General features: G+C 60.9%; 3 protein-coding genes across 5 annotated transcripts; 1 reads left to right on the top strand and 2 right to left on the bottom strand.

Annotated features, from left to right (window-relative positions):
• Positions 1-782: 782 nt before the first annotated feature.
• LOC111938913 (saposin-C-like) lies at positions 783-3102 on the bottom strand. The gene is made up of 5 exons (XM_023940873.2): positions 2421-3102; positions 1880-1998; positions 1673-1801; positions 1422-1594; positions 783-883 (listed from the first exon to the last, which is right to left on the bottom strand). Exons 1-4 carry the CDS (start codon positions 2458-2460, stop codon positions 1427-1429), a joined length of 456 nt encoding a protein of 151 aa, XP_023796641.1. The 5' UTR covers positions 2461-3102; the 3' UTR covers positions 783-883; positions 1422-1426.
• On the top strand, positions 3086-9470 carry POLD2 (DNA polymerase delta 2, accessory subunit). Its single transcript, XM_086865273.1, has 11 exons — positions 3086-3227; positions 3812-4061; positions 6559-6680; positions 7323-7446; positions 7524-7638; positions 7801-7999; positions 8113-8193; positions 8493-8650; positions 8755-8882; positions 8957-9058; positions 9157-9470. The coding sequence occupies exons 2-11, from the start codon at positions 3830-3832 to the stop codon at positions 9312-9314; spliced, it is 1419 nt and encodes a 472-aa protein (XP_086721399.1). The 5' UTR covers positions 3086-3227; positions 3812-3829; the 3' UTR covers positions 9315-9470.
• AEBP1 (AE binding protein 1) lies at positions 9432-16720 on the bottom strand. 3 transcript variants are annotated; one of them, XM_086865233.1, is made up of 21 exons: positions 16418-16720; positions 15880-16293; positions 15567-15626; positions 14990-15061; positions 14790-14870; positions 14144-14245; positions 13953-14042; positions 13481-13552; positions 13327-13401; positions 13135-13244; positions 12920-13059; positions 12748-12832; positions 12527-12671; positions 12354-12442; positions 11916-12039; positions 11640-11836; positions 11212-11391; positions 10795-11134; positions 10572-10711; positions 10400-10499; positions 9432-10319 (listed from the first exon to the last, which is right to left on the bottom strand). In XM_086865233.1, exons 1-21 carry the CDS (start codon positions 16653-16655, stop codon positions 9769-9771), a joined length of 3405 nt encoding a protein of 1134 aa, XP_086721359.1. In that variant the 5' UTR covers positions 16656-16720; the 3' UTR covers positions 9432-9768. The 3 variants fall into 3 exon arrangements, with proteins under 3 accessions (XP_086721359.1, XP_086721357.1, XP_086721360.1); XM_086865231.1 differs by having other exon boundaries at positions 14144-14248; positions 16418-16694; XM_086865234.1 differs by lacking the exon at positions 14144-14245 and having other exon boundaries at positions 13953-14075; positions 16418-16701.
• Between the last annotated feature and the right edge of the window lie 1871 nt (positions 16721-18591).

The following is an 18591-nucleotide window of genomic DNA, read 5'->3' as shown; positions in this document are numbered from 1 at the left end:
GACTGCTGTAGGGTCTTGGTGTCCTCACAAAGTGCAGGGTCACCCCATGGCTGGGAGTGCACATTAAGGGGCTTGGGACACAGGTGTCTGTGTCACCTGAAGGGACAAAGCCACCCAGTGGTGCTGCTCCTGAAGCCCCAGATCCATGGGTGGCAGTGGGATCCCCACAGCTCATTGCAGGAGGGGAAGGGGATCCCCTCTGTTTGCTTGGCTGCAGCCCTCAGCCAGCAGGATTCTGTCTGTTCTGATCGGTTTGCATCAGAAAAATATCCTTGAGTTCTAATTGATGGCAGCCCTCAGAGACCTGCAGTCTCTCTGTTCCAATTGGCCAGAGGCAAACAGAAGAGATTCCCTGCACTCAAATTGTCTGGAAATAAAGAAAAAGGGGTGTGGGATTCCCTGTGCTCTGACTGGCTGGGACTGAAGAAGGGATTCCCTGTGCTCAGCTGGGACAGTGCCAATTCCGTGTGTTTGGGACACAGAGAATGATCCCAAGCCCATGGCAGTGCTGGTGACAAGTGGGTGACAAGTGTCAGTGCCAAGTGCAGGGACAGATGCAGTGCCAGACATGGGGACACATGCTGGTGCATAGTGAGGGGACAGCGATGGCCAGGACCGCTCACTCAAGCCCACATGGGACACATCCCCACACTAGCGCTGGCATCTTTGGTGTCACCTTGGCCCTTGGGGGCAAGCCAGGGCCAGACTGTCCCCTGCTAGTGCCTGGTGCCATACACCCTTGTCACCGTGTCCCCCCAGGGCAGACAAACAAGACACGTGGAGCCAGAGGAGGGACTTTATTGTGGCGGAGAGAGATGGCTGGGCTGCGGGGGCATCAGGGACTGGAGGAGCATCGGGGTTTGGGGGGCACTTGGGGCTGTGCCTGTGGAGAAAGGAAAGAGCAGGGGGTGAGTCGGGGGCCAGCAGAAGCAGCTTCTCTAGCCTTCCTCCTGCTCCACAACACACTTTGGGGTGACCTGGTTCACCCCCACCCTACAAGGCTGCAGCAGGGAAGGTTCAGAAACCCCAAGCACACTCCCACCCCTCCGGCAGGTGTGGGGGTGCAGGATGTGGGGTGCAAAGTGTGGGACGCAGAGGGGGGATATGGGATCAGCATGCAGGGTTCAGGACATAGTGCAGGACTGGGACATGGAGTGCAGGACATTTGTTGCAGCATCAGGATATGGGTGCAGGATGTGGGTTCAGGACCAGGTCGTAGGGTGCAGGACAGGGGGTGTGGGATTGCGATGCAGGGTGCAGGGCATGGTGCAGGATGCGGGATGTAGGTTGGGATACGGGGTGCAGGACACAGGGTATATGGGGTATGGGATCAGGATGCAGGATGTGGGATGCAAGACACAGGATGCAGAGTGCAGGATCAGGCCATGGGATGCAGCATCAGGATACAGGTGGGCACTGACCATGCTCAGGACCGGCAGATGCCCATGGCAGTGCAGATGTCCCGGGGCATGTCCCCGTTCTGCAGCGCCTCAGTGATCTGGTCCTTGTACTTGTTCACCAGCCGCTGGCACAGCCTGCCCATGACCCGGCCCAGCACCCGGCAGCCCTTCTGCAGTGCTGCTGCCACTGCGTCCTGCCAAAGCCACTGCAGGTTAGGGGCCATAGGGAGTGGGCTCCTGGCCCAGCCCCCCAGACCCTCATCTCCTCTCACCTGGTCGGGGTCGTCACCTGCTAGTGTCTTTATCTTCCTCAGGGCCTTGGTGCACAGGCTGCACTTAATCCCCCTGCCCTGCGCCACACCATCCCCATCAGTCATGTTGTCCCTTTCATCCACATTCACCTGTAGAGACACAAAAGACCTTCAGGGCTGCCTGGTCTCCTGGGTGGCCCTGGCAGTACTTGGGGGTGGGGCACTCACCAGGCTGTCCCAGAGGTGCTGGCACGGCTGCTCCCAGCCACAGCGTGTGACCATGGCCATGTCCCAGCACCGGGACATTGGGTCACCCTGGCAGGGCAGGGAAGGTGTGGCCTGTGTTGCTGCATGGGGACAGGACAGTGAGCATGGCTGCAGGTTGGGTGCCAATCATAGGGGCCGCGGAGGTGCCCAGACTCCTAAACCACCAGTCCCAGGTATTCAGCCCCATCCCCACCATCCCTCCTGCCCTCACATCCTTCTGTGAGGACGCCATCCGTGCCACCCCCAGGTGCTTGTTCTCATAAGACACCATCCCAGCAACTCCCAAGCCCTCACCATCCCTCCTGCTTGTCCCCTTGTCCTCCTCCTCACATCCCTAAGTGCCTGTCACTACAGAGACCCCATCCCTGTCACACACAGGTCCCCACACAGACCCCAGCCCCCCAAGCTCAATCATCCAGGCTGCCACCCCCATTGTCCCCATGTGTCTCCTCTCCACCTCGGGGTGATCATCGCCCCTGGGAGGCAGGAGGGTCCCCATTACCTCCCAGCAGCAGCAGCAGCAGGAAGAAGGTGGCAGCCATGGTGAGCACACTGAGCCGGTGACAGCAGGTGACTGACAGGGGGTCACTGCCCTGACACCTTTTATAGCGAGGCCGCGGGCTGTGGGGGTGGGGGACCAAAACCCCAAAACGCCTTAAAACAGAACGCGGCTGCTCCCCAGAGCCCTTCCTGCCTCACACCTCCACCCCCGCAGGAAGGGGACACCGAGGGCCTCGGGGCGGATATGGGGGAGCTCAGCAGCCCCCAACCTCCTCAGCCTCGTCCCTTCAGGGAAGCTGCCCGTAAGTCCCCCAAAGTGTGGGGCAGGGAGGGAGTGGCCAGACTGGCCACTGGCCCGAGGGCTCCGGAGGGTCTATCCCGAGATGGGTGAGGTCTATCCCGGGGTCCTCTCTGGACCCCTCAGGGCCCTGGGGAGTGCAAGGGCTTGGGCTTAGTGTCCCCCCGGGGTGAGTCCTGGTGTCCTCTCTGGACCCCCTGGTGTCCTCTCGACCCCTCTGGGGTCGGTCATGATGTCCCCCAGGGTTTGGTCACTGTCTCCCCTTCATCCCATGGGCTCGGTGTGGCTCCGGGATCGATCCCGACATCTCGCCGTCCCCTCCATGTCCCCCCGTGCGGTACTCTCGCACCGCCCGCTCCACAGCGGTTGCCGCGGTGACCCGAACGTCACTTCCGCCGCGCGGAACACAACTTCCGGCTTTGCAGCGTTCGCGCCTTTTCCCGCCTCGGCCCCACCCTCATGGCGAGTGCCGGTGTCAGCGGCGACCCTCGACCTCTGACCCCTCAGGCCGTACGTGACCTGCGGGAACCCCGAGCGGCGGCCGAGGGCTTATTCCCGTTTGGGAGCGGGGGAGATCCCGGTTGAGGGGGCTGGGGGGACCCTGTGATGTCCTGCAGCCTGAAGGGGGCTGGGGTTGGGGGGGCTGTTGTGCCTTCGGGGGTTCCCCGGTGCCAGGGAGGTGTGTGGGGGCCCAGTGCCGCGGGAAGGAGGATTGTGCCAGAGGGAGGCACTGGTACCCGGGGATGTCAGGGTGCTATGCGGGTCCTGAGTCCATTTGGGAGAGGGGGGGTCCTGGGAGGATCCGGTGTCCAAGGTGTATTTTGTGGGGTCTTCAGGTGTCCTATTCTGTGGGAGGAGATTTTAGGAGAGGTTGGTCTGGTGCAGTCACCAGGCTGAGTTTGGGATGCCCTGGGTTTCAAGGAGAAAGGGAGGAACGGGGGCTGAGGAGATGCAGTGTGCAGAAGGAGGGTCAGACCCAGACATGGTTTGTATTTTGGGGGTGGAGAAGATTTTCAGGGGGATTGTTGTGTCTTGGGGTGATGGTGATGGCCAGGTGGGAGCTAGGGTCCTTAATTCACCAATTTATTTTCCAGATCCTTCGTTAGACCCCCATGTCCCACACCATGTTTTCAGAGCAGGCAGCCCCCACGGCACAGGGGCTGCTGGCCCCCCCCTCGGCCGAGCCCCCCACCTTCCCCCGGGTGCCTGTGTCAGGCTATTCAGACTGCTCACAGCCCTTCCAGCTGGGCGAGCGCAGCTTCTCCCGGCAGTACGCCCATATCTACGCCGTGCGCCTCGCCGGGATGCGGCCGGGCCTGGAGCAGCGTGCACGGAACCGATGGGGTGAGCCCGGGGGGAACCCTCTGTTTGTCAGAGCCCTGCCCCAGGAAAAACACTGAGGGGCTGGAGCGTGTCCAGGGGTAGGGACAAAGCTGGGGAATGGGCTGGAGCACCAGGAGTGGCTGGGGGGCTCAGGCTGGAGAGAAGGAGGTTTAGAGGGGACTTTCTGGCTCACCACAATTTCCTGGCAGGAGGGTGCAGCCAGTAGGGCGTCAGGCTCTGCTTCCAGGAAGCAAGGGATAGGACAAGAGGACACAACCTCGAGTCGCACCAGGAGAGTTCAGATTGGATATTGGGAAAATTCCTTCATGGAAAGGGCACAGACTGCCCAGGGCAGTGCTAGAGTCCCCATCCCTGTGGGGAAATAACAGTTGTGTGGATGTGGCACTTGGGAACATAGGTTAGTGATGGCCTTGGCAACAAACGTCTGTGGAGCTGCCTTTAGATTTTATATCCATGTTTGACCAGATATATATCTGGGGTCCAGAAGTGAGTTAGTTTTCTCGTTCTCAGGCTGGATGTAATGTACCCTGCAGGCATCCCTGTGGTCAAGATCCATCCTTGTTGGGGGGCAGTCCATCCCTGCCAGGCTGGGATCCACCCACAACCTTCCTGCAACCTGAGCAGCTCCAGTGTAGCCAGTTCTGCCAGTCTCCAGTGACATTTTACACCCTTGACAGGCTGTGCAGCACAGCCCAGCTGAAGCAGCTTAGCCCCATAGCTCTGGGATGCACAGCAATGATGGGATAATCCATTTGTGATTATGTGATAATATTTGTAATTATGTGATAATCCTGCTGCAGCTCCCACCTGGAGTTCTGACCTTGGGACAAACTGCATTCCCCATCACAGATAGAAGGGGGGGTGTGGGCAGGGAGAACACAATTGTCACATCGCCCCACACACTTTTAGGAGCAGGAGTTGAGTGTGAGGTTTGTCAGGGTACCTGCAGGAAGGGTAGTAGAAAGAAGTGGGGTACAGGAGGGTGCAGGGGTGTGAGAGGTGTTGGGGGGGGTTGTTTCCTGGCCAGGGGGTTGTGGTTCTGTGGGTGGGACACTCAGAGTTTCCATCCGCAGCATGAAGCAATGCTGGTGCTGCTGAGGCTCTGCCCCCCCAGCCTGGGCACAGCCTGCGATCGAATTTCCTTTGGCTTTGCCCTTCTATGGGCAAAAACCCCTTCAGTGGAAGCTTTTGGGCTGGACGCCTGCTCTTGTGCTCTTCCCAGCCCCGTGGGCTGTGTGGAAGCAAAGCCAGTGCTGGTCCCACAGCAGATGTCATTCCTTGGTTGTCCACCCTGAACTTTGCCAAGTGTGACAGGACCCAGTGGTTTGTAAAGCTCCACCTCCTGGAGTCCTGGGATGGGACCAGATTTAGGGGTTTGTCTCCCAGCAGGAAGTGCCTGCAGGCAAAAATCTGGAGAGCACAGCCCCCTCCCCCCTGAACACACATTTTGGGGAGTTTGAGCCAAAAATAAGAAACTTCAACAGGATTGTTTTTGTTCTGACTCATAGTGTTTGCATTCCCGAGCTCGGGAATCCATGTTTCCAGTGTGGGACGCCAGGGATGGCAGTGGGGTGCTCTCCTTGAGACAAGAATCGTGTTCAGCAGCACATGATGAGCAAAGTGAGATTTTTGGGAGGAGAAATGTCACCCAGAAAGGACGAGGAGCTGGCGCAGGCAGTGTTGTTTTGGGAGAGGAGACCAGGAGCAGGTTCCTTCCTCTTCTCTGGCGTCTGAGGCTCAGGATGGACTTAACAGGCTGGTTTGAATGGGGAATGACAATCTCACAGCCACATTTGGGATGGGAAGATGCACACTGAATGGGGCTGGAGCACCTCTGGGTCCCCAGGGTTGTGGGGTAAGAAGTTTTTAGCTCACCTTGTGGTGAGGGAGACTTTTGCTTCTCAGCTACAAAGTGAATGCAGCTGGGGCTGCGATGCTTCTTTCAGCTCCTGAGGTTCTCCCAGCCTGTGTCCCCTGTGGATCCTTGCCTAAAGCCCAGGGACCTGTCAGCATGTCAGGATCTTCTCTGAATGTAATGGGGATCCTGAATTCCACAGGGATCTGGGGCAGAGGATCTGGCCCTGGCAGAGGTCAGGTTTGGAGGTGTTGAGTGATCTGTCAACTCTGAGTAGGATGTTTGGGCCATCCCCGGGGTGAAGAGCAGGAACAGCAGCCCCCAATGCCCAAGGGCAGGAACATTGCATCCTGGACCCTTCCTGGGTAGAGCTGTTACTGGGAGCTAAACACACCACCATGACCCAGCTTTCCCCCCAGCACAAAGGAAATGCCTGAAGGCTTGCAGGCTCTGGAATGCTCCTCGGCCCCATCTGGCCCACACATGTCTGTTCGGCACCGTGCCTCAAGGAAAAGCAGGAGACTTCCCAACATTCCCCACCTCCTCTTGCTGGCCTCAACACTGGGGCCCTTCAGCTGCTCCCACTAGCCCTGCACTGTGCCCGCCACCACCCTGAGGCCACTGACCTACGTCTCTCCACAGGGAATGACATTGCACTGCGGAAGCTCTCAGAGCTGCAGGCAGGAGAGAAGTGCTGCGTGGTGGGGACGCTCTTCAAGGCCATGGAGCTCCAGCCCTCCATCCTGCAGGAGATCAGCGAGGAGGTAATGGGCTCACCACCTCTTCCTCCTCCTCTGCACAGTTTGGGGGGTTGTGCCAGCACACTTCAGAGCTCAGCTGGGTTTCCATGGCTTCCCTGTGCTTGTAGCCAGGGCACTGGCAGGGATTTGAGCAGGATGGCCTTTGCCCAGCCTGTCCCTGGATGCCACCTTGGTGCCAGCATGTGTGTGTGTGTGTTTGTGTTCCTTATGAAATCATGGAAACATGGAATGGGTTGGGTTGGAAGAAACCTTAAAACTCATCCATGGGCTGGGATACCTTCCACTAGCCCAGGTTGCTCCAAGCCCCATCCAGCCAGGCCTTGAACACTTTCAGGGATCCAGAGGCAGCCACAGCTTCTCTGGGCAACCTGTGCCAGGGCCTCACCACCATCACAGGGTATTCCTTCCCCATATCCAATCTAAACCCACCTTTTTTCCATCTGTCCCTCCCTCCTGCTTGCCACCACTTGCTCAGTGATGCTTTTCCAGCGCTCAGTGAAACTGGCCCATATGGGGGGTTCCAGCTGCCAGGGCCCCCAGCTGGTTTGTTGGCTGTACTGGTGATGGGGGTCTGGGGTTGGGAAAGGTCCTTGGGGCCTGCTGGTCCTTGCTGAGGCTGTCAGAACTGTCCCTGTGCTCTCGCAGCACAACCTGGTGCCTCAGCCACCCCTGCCCAAGTACATCCAGCCCTCTGACGAGCTGATCCTGGAGGATGAGCTGCAGCGGATCAAGCTGGAAGGAGCCATTGATGTGCAGAGGCTGGTGACAGGTAAGGGACAGTGGTGGCTCTGTGGTGGCACCCACCCTGCAGGTGCTGGCCAGGGTTGACCACCTGCTCTGCTATAGGGACCATCTTGGCTGTGTATGGCTCTGAGCAGGACGACGGCAGATTCCTGGTGGAGGATCACTGCTTCACCGACTTGCCGCCACCACTGCCCTGGAACGGGCCCAGCTCTGACCGGTGAGTCAGCAGCAGCAGGACTGGGGCTGGCAGTGTGTCCCTGCTGTGTCCCTGAGCCCCTTGTCCCAAGAGGGCTGGCAGGTGTCTGGGCCCTCTGCCCCAGCTCTCTGAAGCCCTTAAGTTTGGGAGCGTGGCACTGCCTGAGCCTCTCCATCCATCCAGGTTTGTGCTGCTGGCCTCAGGACTGGGGCTGGGCAGTGTGAGTGGGGAGGCCCTGCTGAGCACTCAGCTACTGGTGGATGTGGTGACGGGGCAACTGGGTGCAGAGGGCGAGCAGAGCTGTGCTGCTCACATCACCCGTGTCATTCTGGCTGGGAATCTGCTGAGCCAGAACACACAGAGCCGAGACACCATCAACAAGGTACAGCAAGGAGGGAGCTGCAGCCTTCGTGGTGCTCCTGGGGCACTGGGAGGGTGTGGAGAGAGGGAAGAGGGGGTGCAGGATTGTCCCTCACTGTCTTCCCGCTCACCTAGGCCAAGTACTTGACCAAGAAGACCCAGGCTGCAAGTGTGGAGGCTGTGAAGATGCTGGATGAGATCCTGCTGCAGCTCTGTGTGAGTGCTCAGGGTTGGCCAGGGAATCAGGTTCCTTTGGGGGAGGGAGCCTAGTTCCTGACATGGGGTAGCAATCAGGAGTGCAGGGTGGCAAAACCCCCTTCCCCAGCAGCCAATTTCCCTTTGAGCACCCAATATGGGGAGGTAGATTACAGCCCAGCTCCAGATCCTTCTCCTGGGATCTGGTGGAGCGAGGTGCGGTGTCCTGGGAAAAAGGAGCAGCAGTGACACCAGCGCTTTGCTCTGAGCCCCCTTGGAGGGCACTTTGGCCACCCAGTTAGTCCCTGTTCTACCCACAGAGCTCCGTGCCTGTGGACGTGATGCCCGGCGAGTTTGACCCCACCAACTACACGCTGCCGCAGCAGCCCCTACACCGCTGCATGCTGCCCCTGGCCGGTGCCTACGCCACTCTGCACCTCGTCACCAACCCCTACCAGGCCAACCTGGACGGTGTCAGGTAAACTAACCTGGTGCTCTGGTGACTGTCAGTGGCGTGGGACCATGGGACATGTCCCAACATGCCCAGCATCTAAAGCTCTCCTTCTTTCCCCCATGATGTAGGTTTCTGGGGACGTCAGGACAAAACATCAGTGATATCTTCAAATACAGTAGCATGGATGACTACCTGGAGATCCTGGAGTGGACACTGCTGGCAGGACACATCAGCCCCACGGCCCCAGACACCCTCGGTATGGTGAGGGCTGGGAGGTTGTTGAATGGGGGGCTTTGCCAGGGGCTCCCCCCTAATTCCCATCTTCCCCAGGCTGTTACCCGTTCTACAAATCTGACCCATTTATCCTCACCGACTGCCCTCACGTCTACTTCTGCGGCAATGCGCCCCACTTCCAGTCCAAGCTGCTCCAAGGTGGGTCTCACAGCACACCCAGATCATCGTGGGGGTTGGAAACCCGCATTGGGGGCTGCTGGGGGACTCCTCTGCCTGACATGCACTTGTGTTTGCAGGGAAGGAGGGGCAGCGGGTGCTGCTGGTGACAGTGCCAGACTTCAGTGCCACACAGACTGCCTGCCTCGTCAACCTGCGCAACCTCACCTGCCAGCCCATCACCTTCTCCAGCTTTGGAGCTGACAGTGAGGATGGGGACATGGAAGTTGGACACTGACCATAGGGAGGGCACAGACTCCACAAGCCCCCACCCCTCAAGGGGTCCTGGCAACCCACTGCCTTTGTCCTCTGGGAGGGTAACAGCTGGGTGGGGAAGCACTGGAGGGACAAGATGTTCATACCAATATAACTTGATTTATTTGTGTAACAAAAACTATACAGAGGGGAGAAAGGCTGTGCCTGCCTCCATGGGCCCTGCCCAGGAGAGCAGTACCAACCCTGCCATCCCACTGGGACATGGACAGTGGGCTGGCACTGCCCAGCTCTGAGGGATGGGGTAGCACGTCCCTGACAGCACCCAGCTGTTGGCAATGCTGTCGACAATCCTTGGAAGCAGCAAGGTGAGGGGCTGGAGCCCACCTGGAACAGCTGCCTGGGCTCATGGAAGATGTTGGAAGCGGATGCCGAAGCGTCCGACCATGGCTTGAAGCAGAGTGAGGGGTCAAGTGTTCCTAGTCCCCAAAGTTCACGGTGTAGGTTTCGGCTGTGGTGAGGGGCTGCGCCGTCCCCGTGTGCAACTCCCAGCCCTCCGTCTCTGTCACCAGCTCGGTGACCACCTCTGTCTCAGTGTCCATCTCCCAGGTGCCAGCAGTGGGTGGCTCCTGGCTCCAGGGTGTGTAGGCTGTGCTGCTGAAGGGGAAGGGCAGGGCTGTGGTGGACGGCGGGGCTGTGGGGCTGCTGCTGGCCATGGTGGCATTGAGGCGCCGCAGCCGCATCTGCTCCCGCAGCCGCATGCGGTGCCGCAGCCGCATCTGTAGGCGCAGGCGCTCACGGGGCGTCATGGGCCGGCCAGGCACCACACGGCGGATTGGCCGGTTCCCGTTCATGGCCATGATCTCCCGGATACGCTTCCAGTTGGAGCGGGACAGGACAAAGTTGCACTGGGTGGCCCCGATGTCGTAGAGGACATGGCAAGTCTTGACGCTGGGGTTGTAACCCTCGGCCCGTGCTGACACGCGGTACTCGCCCGGATTCAGGATGCGCCAGTAGTCTCCACCGCTGGCTGCGGATACAGGAGGCAGCAGGGTGGGGTGGGGGTGGCATGGTGCTGCCAGTACCCTGCCAGCACTTCACAGTACCTACCTGTCCTTACGTTGTGATTGATGCCACCCACCACAATGGTGGCATTGGCAATGGGCTCTCCCTGCTGGTCTGTCACTACACCCTTGATTCCCCGGTGGATCTGGGTGAGGAAAAGGGATGAGTGGAATTGTGTGGGACAGGTGGGGCAGCTGGGCCATGTCCCAGCACACACCTGCTCCATGAAGGTGAGCAGAGACTCCTTGTTGTTCTCCCATTCCTGCTGCAGCTCAGTCTCATGGGGAAACTTGTCACAGCCCAGGTAAATGGAGAGCTCCAGGCAGTTGGTGTGCAGGTAGCTGAAGTCATTCATACCTGCAAGAGCATAGACATGCCCAGACTTGCTCACTTGCCAGTGGCCAGGTTATGGGGCAGCCACACCACTGGCCCCAACTTACTGCCAGCCCGGGGGTGCCACTTAGCACCCTGCACGATGCCCATGGCATCGGTTACATCCTGTGCATGGCAGCCTCCACGGAAGGTCTCAGTCATGGTGAGGTGTGCCGAGGCATAGGAGATGGCAAGCCAGCGGAACACAGCATGGTCGGGTGTCTCCTGCAGCTCAGGGCGCTCATCCTCATAGTCCAGTGGACGAGGGGCAGCTGCCGGTGTTGGGGGGCTGGGCCGGGCCGTGTCGAAGGGGAAGGACACCAGCTTCTCCCCACCCTGCAGGTTGGCTCCCAGTACAAAGGGGTTCTTGTCCATCCATGCTATGACAGCCCGTGTCTCTGCTGCCACCTGTGAGGCAGGCACGGGCAATGAAATGTCACCCCCTGCCACCCTCTCCCCATCCCTCTGCCCTACGCCACACTCACCGCCGCATCCTCAGACAGGTAGTGCTCCGGGATAGGGATGTGATGGTTGGGGAACTGGTGGGGCACCAGCCGCCTCTCCTCAGCTGCCCACAGTGCTGAGGCCAGGTCAGGGAAGTTCTCAAAGAGGTCAAAGCCTTCCTCTGTCCAATGGCCCAGTGCCCAGTTGCCCAGTTCAGAGCCCTGTGGGCAGCCCAGGATACCGCTGAGTCTAGGGCGCCTGCATCCCACCACCCATGTCCCATCCCACTGCTGCAGGTCCCATCCCCTCCACTGACACATCTCAGGTGCCCAGCTTGGAGCCCTGTGGCCAGCCCAGGGCAGTAGTGAGCTGTAAGGGGGGCCTGCCTCCTACTGCCCCACAGCCCATCCCAGCACCCCACATCCCACCCCACTGCCTCATGGCCCATCCCACCCCGCTGCCCCCTCACCGCCTCATGGGCCAGCTCGTAGCCGTCAGGGTTGAGGGACGGGACGAGGTGGATGCGGGTGTCGGTGACCAGGCCCCGCACGCGGGGATTCCCATCCTGGTACTCCTTGCACAGGAACTGCATCAGCAGCAGCAGCAGCTCCCGGCCCAGTGCCTCATTCCCGTGCAGCCCCGCCGTGTACCGGAACTCTGGCTCACCTGCAAGCAGGGGCCAAGGAGGGTCAGCAAACACCTGGGACCATGGCTGGGGGCCACCAGTCCCTCACACCTCCCTCACCCGTCTCATGCTCGCCCGGGTTGTCGGAAACCTCCATGGCGTAGATCTTCAGCCCCCGTGAGCTCTTGCCTATGTTGTAGATGCGGGTGATGGTGGGACACTCCTCATTCACCACCTTCATCAGCTGCAGGGTGGGGAGAGATGGGGGCAGTGCTTGGGGGGCATGAGCCCACACCCTGCAGGGCATGCCACACCTATGGAGGATCCCACCCCATGAAGATGTCCACCACCACGAAAGTGCCCACAACCACAGAGAATGCCATGCCCCAAAGATGTGCCCACCACCACAGAGGTGTCCACTCCTCATGGAGGATCCCATCCCACAGATGATCCCACAACCATCAGTATTCCAACCCCACAGAGGATCCCACTCAGTGGATTTGTTCACAGAGTACTTCATCCCCTACAGAGTATCCCAGCCTCCCCAGCAGGGCTCACCTGCCTCATGTCCTTGTAGGAGTGGTGTCGGAAGTCCAGGTTGTCCATGGAGGTCACCTCATTCTGCTGGGTGTAGTAGCTGCTGACAGCTGAGGACAAGGACACAGCAGCAGGGAATTGCTGGAGTGATCCCACCCCCCGTGCCCCCCAGGGTGCTTTGGGGTGACTGTTACCAGAGAGGGGGCACCCCAGGACCTCAAGGCGCAGGCAGAGGCTCCCGTTCCAGCGCTGGGGGTAGATGCGGATATACCGGGCCACCACTGGCTCAGGGAACTCGCTCAGCACTGGCGTGTCCTTGTCCACGTTGCCGTAAAACATCTGCCAAGGAGGGAGAGATGTACCCAAGAGGGTCCCCCCGTTGTTCCCATGTCACCCGCCCAGAACAGGTCCCCACCATCTCCTCATAGCCATTGCTGTACATCACCCAGTGTTGGCTGTCGTTGCTGAAGCCCACATAGAAGCTGGTGACAAAGTCATCACTGTGGGAGGACAGGGACAGGTTGAGACGGGGTCCCCATGCTGCTCCCCTACCCCACATCCCCGTCTCCACCCCCATATCCCCATACTGGATCTGAGAGTCGCGACCCTGGGTGACGACACCGGTGAACATGGTGATGCGGCGGGTGTCCACCTCGAGCCAGTGTGCCCGGCTGTCATCCTCAGCACACCATGCCCCATCAAAGAAATCATCCTCGTTGGTGCCTGCCTGGGGAGCAGTGAGTGATGTGTGAGTGGAGGTGTCACCGTGACCTGTGGGGTGGGTGCTGGGGGTGACCCTCACCTGCATGTTGAGGCGGCCACGCTGGGCACCCAGCCCATGACGCAGCATGGAGGAGGCCAGGATCTGGTCATCCTCGATGCGGTGGGACTCCAGCCCGATTGGGGGACACCCTGCAGACAGCAAGGGGTAGGGGGTGATGGGCTTCCACCCCCAGCATGGTGTCCCTGTCACCCCAGGAATGGGGATGCTCACTTTTCTTCTCTGCTGGAGGGGTCCATTCCTCCTCATCTGGATCCCCCTTCTTTCCTCCTGATTTTTTGGGTTTTCCTGGGAAAGGAAAAGGCACAGTGAGGGGGGCAGGGACAGGGACAGGTGTGAGGGTACAGGAATGGGGACTGGCACTCACCTTTGCGGTCCTGGCCCTTCTCCTCCACCCAGCGCTCCTCCTCCTCCTCCTCCTCCTCTTTCTTGGGCTTCACTGTTGGTGAGGTGATACCCACCCCAGGGACATGACACCAGTACCCAGGAACATGCCACCCACCCCAAGAACGTGCCAGTGAGCTAGGGGCATGACACCCACCCCAGGAACATGCCACCTCCCAGGGGATGTGACACTCACCATGCAGACATGTCACTCACCCCAGAGACATGCCTCTCACTCCAGGGATGTGCCACCATCCCTGAAGACATGACACCCACCCTGGTGATGTGCCACCCACCGTGGGGATTTGACACCCACCATGGGAATGGAACACAGCCCAGGGACATGCCATCCTCCCTGTGGCTTTGCCATCGACCCTGGGGCACACCTGCCCACCACGGAAACATGCACCCCCACTCCCACTGGGCCCTGCCCAGCCTTCTCCACCCCTTCTCACAGGGTCTGATTTTCTCCTTGTCCGTCTCCATCCTGTCCTCTTTGTCCGGATGTTCATGGGTCTTCGTCGGGGGGGGCAGCCCGTAGGTCCCTGGAGGGCACAGAGTGGGGCTGGGACAACCTTCTGGAGATGGGAAGGGCAGGGATTATTGGGGTGCTGGGGTGCCTTATCCTTCCTGGTTCATCACTCACAGTCATCGTAGTCAGGTGGCTCGAAGCCCTCGCCATAGTCCCTTTCAGTCACCGGGCCAGGCAGGGGGGGCTGCGGGAGGGGCTGCAGGGGGGGCTCTGGCTCTGCTTGGGGGAGGGGGAGGAAAGGGGCTGTGCTGAGGATGGGGAGGCAATGAGGGTCCCCATGTCCCTATAGGGTGCCCTCTGTTCCCTATGGGGTCAGCATGCCCCTCTGGAACCCACATTTCCCTTTTGGGTTCCCATGTACCACGAGGTCCCCATGTCCCCACCGGACTCCTCTGTATCCCACTGGGATGCCCATGTCCCCAGAGATCCCCACACCTCTGGTGTTCCCGCAAGAGTCCTCCATGCTCCAATGGGAACTCTATTTTCCTACAGGGTTCTCCATGCCCCCACAGGGTCCCCATGTCCCTGCAGGGCTCTCTGTGTCCCTACAGGACCCCTCTATATCCCCAGAGGACCTCTGTGCCACCAAGAGATCTTCACACCCCTACAGGGTCTATGCACCCCCTGTGCTGTCCCCATGTTCACCCCAGCTTCAGGCTGCCCCAAAATGCTGCTTCCCCAGACTCCCAAGGCTGGGGACTGTCCCCCTTCCTCACCCTGAGCGGTGCCAGCCCCCCCATGTCCCCATCCTCCCACGTACCTGTCTCCTTGGGCTGGGGCCAGACCCGGTCAGGTCTCCTCCTGCCTGGGGGCTTGGGGGGCTGCCGCCGGATGTACTCGACTGGGGACAGAGAGGGTGGCAGTAGCCTTGTGGTGAGAGGCGGGGGGGGGGCATGCCCTCCATCCCTCCCTGCAGGCCAGGGGCCCCCGTGGCCCCCCGCCTACAGCCCAGCACCGTACAATCCTCGTAGTCCTCCCGCTCCAGCTGCTCATTGTAGTCCAGAGTTGGGGGTTCTGGCTCCTCAGGGACCTCTGCAGAGAAGGGACACACAGAAAAGGGGCACAGGTTTCCACTGAGGTGCAGGCAGGGGACAACAGGGAGGGAGGTGGCACTTGAGAATAGGAAGGAGGCCCTGAGGTAAGGGTGACGGCCCTGGGGCATACAGGAGGTGACACCTGGGAGCAGGGAATTAGCCCAGAGTGCAGTGGAGTGCAGGGAAGTGACACCAGAGAGGAAGGAGGTGGCCCTGGTGTGCAAGGTGATGGCACTGAGATGTAGGGAGATGGTGCTGAGACACAAGAAGGTGACAGAGGGGTGCAGGAAGGTGGCATTTGGGAACAAGGAGGTAGCCTGCGTTGCAGGGTCATGGCCCTGGGGAGCTGGACATGGCATTGGGGTGTGGAAAGTTGACATTTGGAGACAGGGAGGTGGTCCCAAAACACAAGAAGACATTCCCAGGGTTCATAGGGGTGGCCCTGGCCTGCAGAGGAGCGTCCTCATGACACAGGGTGGTGACCCTTGGGAAAAGGCACTTACCTGGCTGCGGCTGAGGGTTCCAGTCCTCCCAGCGCTCTTTTAGTGACTCTTCTCGCTCTCCTGGGGACAGAGACAGAGCAAGGGACTGCTGTGGCCTCCCAAGGCCCCTGTCCTGGCCCCCCTAGCCCCACAGTGGGAAGAAAATCCCATGGGAAAGAAAGTGGGGAGACAGAGGAGAAACGCAAGGGCACAAAGCCCAGCCAGCTGTAGGGTGCTGCCAGGGCAGCTGAGAACAGTGTGGGATGATGCTCTGCTGTGCTGAGGCCTCCCATCCCAACCCCACTAATGGCAAGATGAGTGCCCCAAAACTCACCTCGGACACCTCCATCCTCCTCCTCCTCCTCCTCCTTGTTGTGCAAAGGCTCCAGGAACCTGTGTGTCTTTTCATCCTCTTTGCCCTGTGAGGGCTGCAGAGTACTGGGGAGTTCAGGGGAGGGGCTTGGTGGCACTGGTGGCTTCTTGCCAGAGGGCTTGGTGGCCTTGGGTGGCTTCTCCTTGGGCTTCTTGGAGCCTTTTGGGGTTTTTTCAGAGGCTTTTGGAGGTTTTTCAGAGCCTTTTGGTGGCTTCTCCTTGGACTTCTTGGGGGGTTTGTTCTTGCCCCGGTCTTTGTCCTTAACCTTGTCCTTATCCTTCTTGGGGCCTCGGGGTCTCTCCTTGGGCTTCTTGGGGTTTTTTTCCTTTTTCCCCTTCTTGGGTCTCTCAGGCTCCACCAGCGACCCCGGAGAGCCTGAGGGGACAGAAGCGGAGGGGCAGCCACGCCGAGGCAGGGGGAGCGTGGCAGGGCCGGGTTTGGGGGTCCCGCCCATCCCACCCCTCCCATTCCCCGTGGGATCCTGGTGCCGAACACTCACCGGTGCCGGTGCCGATGCTGAGGTCGGCGCCGAAGCCCAGCTCAGCACCGTCCCCGTCCCGGTCGGCGTCCCGGTCCCCGCCGTCCCCGGGTTCAAGGAAGCCCCGCAGAAACTCCTCGATCTCGGCGTCGGTGAGCGCGGGGGGGCCCGGGGCTGCCCCCGGTGCCGGTACCGGCAGCAGCGGCAGCAGCGCGGCCGTCAGCAGGAGGCACGAGCGGGGCGGCCCCGCCGGGACCATCGCGCTCCGCACCGGCCCCGCTCCCCGAGAGCCCCGGGAGCCCCGGGCGGGCGGGCGGGGGGCGGTGCTGCGGCCGGGGGCGGGATCCGCTCGGCACCGAGGTGGTACTGGCGCTTAACGGGACCGGGCTGCCACTGAACGGGACGGGCACCGACACCGTCACTGTCGCTGGGCCGGGATTGCCGGGAACCCGCAGTGACACCGCGCGGGACTGGCGCTGCCCGGCACCGGCACCGGCACCGGCACCGGCACCGGCACCGGCACTGGCACCGGCACCGGCACCGGGACTGGCACCGGGACTGGTACTGAGCCCACACTGGCGCCGTGCGGGGCCTGGGTTGCAGGGGTTGGTGCTGCATCAGCGCTTGCCCGGCGTGGGGATCGGCGCGACAGTGGCACCGGCCCTGTGTCACCACGCCAGCCCCACTGTGACGGCCCGGCCCCAGCGCTTGCACCGGGCCCGGAGCTGCGCCCGCAGCAGTGGCACCGACACAGCGCTCCCGGGTCACAGCACACGCCTGTACCCCCGTACCCGCACACCCCCGTACCCCTGTGCCCCCGTACCCGCACACCCCCGTACCCCTGTGCCCCCGTACCCGCACACCCCCGTACCCCTGTGCTCCCGCGGGTGCGGCACACGCCGGCACAGAGCTTCACACACCGGCCCTGCGCTTTCATGGGGACCGGGCACACACCCACTGCGTCCGTGACACTGCAGGCACAGCACACGGGAAGCACATCACCCGGAGCAGGGCACGGACACGCGGCACGAGCTAGGACACGGAATGTGAGACATGCACAGCACATGGAACACGCACCGCACATGCACACACGGGTCACACACTGCACATGGACCTGACACACGGAACACACCTGATACACACGCAACACACACACACGGGTCACACACTGCACATGGACACACAACACCTGATACACACACACTGCACACGGACCTGGCACACGGAACACACCTGATAGACACACACTGCGCACGGACCTGGCACACGGAACACACCTGATACACACACACTGCGCACGGACCTGGCACACGGAACGCACATGGCACATGTGAGAAGCTGCACACGTGTGGCAGTGCCTTGGGCTGCACACGGAGGAAGCACACGCAGAGGATGCAGTGCACGTGCTCACACTGCACACACATTACACATACGTGACACCCCCCCCAAAAAGCCCCCCTGCTTGCAGGGTTGAGGTTCAGGCCGGGGTGTGCATGCCCAGGGTGCTCCCTGGGGCGCTGGGGGGTGCACGGGGTGTCCCCCACCCGCCCGGGCCCCGCAGGCTCCCCGGGCTGATGTGGTGGCAGGGCCACGTGGCAGCTCAGGCCGCCAGCGATCGTCACATGCGTGACCCCCCCTCGTCACACGCGTAGCCCCCCCAAGCATGACTCACTGTCCAGCAATGCTGTGGCCTGCCGGGAGCTGGGGGCGCCACCTGCACCTCCCAGCGCAGCCCAGCGAGCCTCTGCTGCAGCCCCTAATCCACCCCATGCAGCCACCAGGAATGGCCCCCCACTTCCAGTTCCACTCCCCCTACAGCCTCCCCAGCCTGTTATGGCTCCCCCAGTACAGCCCTGAGTACAGTACATATATTACAATACAATACTTCTTGCAGGACTTGCAGGGCACCTGCACCCTCCTCTCCACCTCTGGGCGAGTGCCCTGTCACCCACCACGAGGTGCAGGGCAGTGAGTCCAACCTCTTCATGGTCTACTTCCCCCTGCCTGTCCCATCCCATTATCCCAATTCCTTCGCCCACCCCATGCTTGTCTCCATCCCTATCCCTACACCATCCCAAGCCCATGTCATCCCCACAAGCCACTGTCCCCCCCCACTGCTGCTGCAGCTTTGCCACCTTCTTGCATGTGGCTGTGCCACACCGTGCCCACCCCGTGCCCACACTGCCTGTGCCCAC

This window comes from Cyanistes caeruleus, chromosome 29 (assembly GCF_971803275.1).
Source record: "Cyanistes caeruleus chromosome 29, bCyaCae1.hap1.1, whole genome shotgun sequence".
NCBI classification, from domain to species: domain Eukaryota; kingdom Metazoa; phylum Chordata; class Aves; order Passeriformes; family Paridae; genus Cyanistes; species Cyanistes caeruleus.
This window is presented reverse-complemented; position numbering and strand designations above follow the sequence as displayed.

Coding starts and splice junctions, on each gene's coding strand:
- LOC111938913 (XM_023940873.2), bottom strand. CDS start 2,460: ATGGCTGCCACCTTCTTCCTGCTGCTGCTGCTGCTGGGAG. Junction 1,999..2,420: donor GCTGCTGCTGCTGCTGGGAG/GTAATGGGGACC, acceptor GTCCCCATGCAG/CAACACAGGCCACACCTTCC. Junction 1,802..1,879: donor AGCACCTCTGGGACAGCCTG/GTGAGTGCCCCA, acceptor GTGTCTCTACAG/GTGAATGTGGATGAAAGGGA.
- POLD2 (XM_086865273.1), top strand. CDS start 3,830: ATGTCCCACACCATGTTTTCAGAGCAGGCAGCCCCCACGGCACAGGGG. Junction 8,194..8,492: donor AGATCCTGCTGCAGCTCTGT/GTGAGTGCTCAG, acceptor TTCTACCCACAG/AGCTCCGTGCCTGTGGACGT. Junction 9,059..9,156: donor CCAGTCCAAGCTGCTCCAAG/GTGGGTCTCACA, acceptor TTGTGTTTGCAG/GGAAGGAGGGGCAGCGGGTG.
- AEBP1 (XM_086865231.1), bottom strand. CDS start 16,655: ATGGTCCCGGCGGGGCCGCCCCGCTCGTGCCTCCTGCTGACGGCCGCG. Junction 15,627..15,879: donor GGAGGATGGAGGTGTCCGAG/GTGAGTTTTGGG, acceptor CTCTGTCCCCAG/GAGAGCGAGAAGAGTCACTA. Junction 12,833..12,919: donor GGTCGCGACTCTCAGATCCA/GTATGGGGATAT, acceptor GTCCTCCCACAG/TGATGACTTTGTCACCAGCT.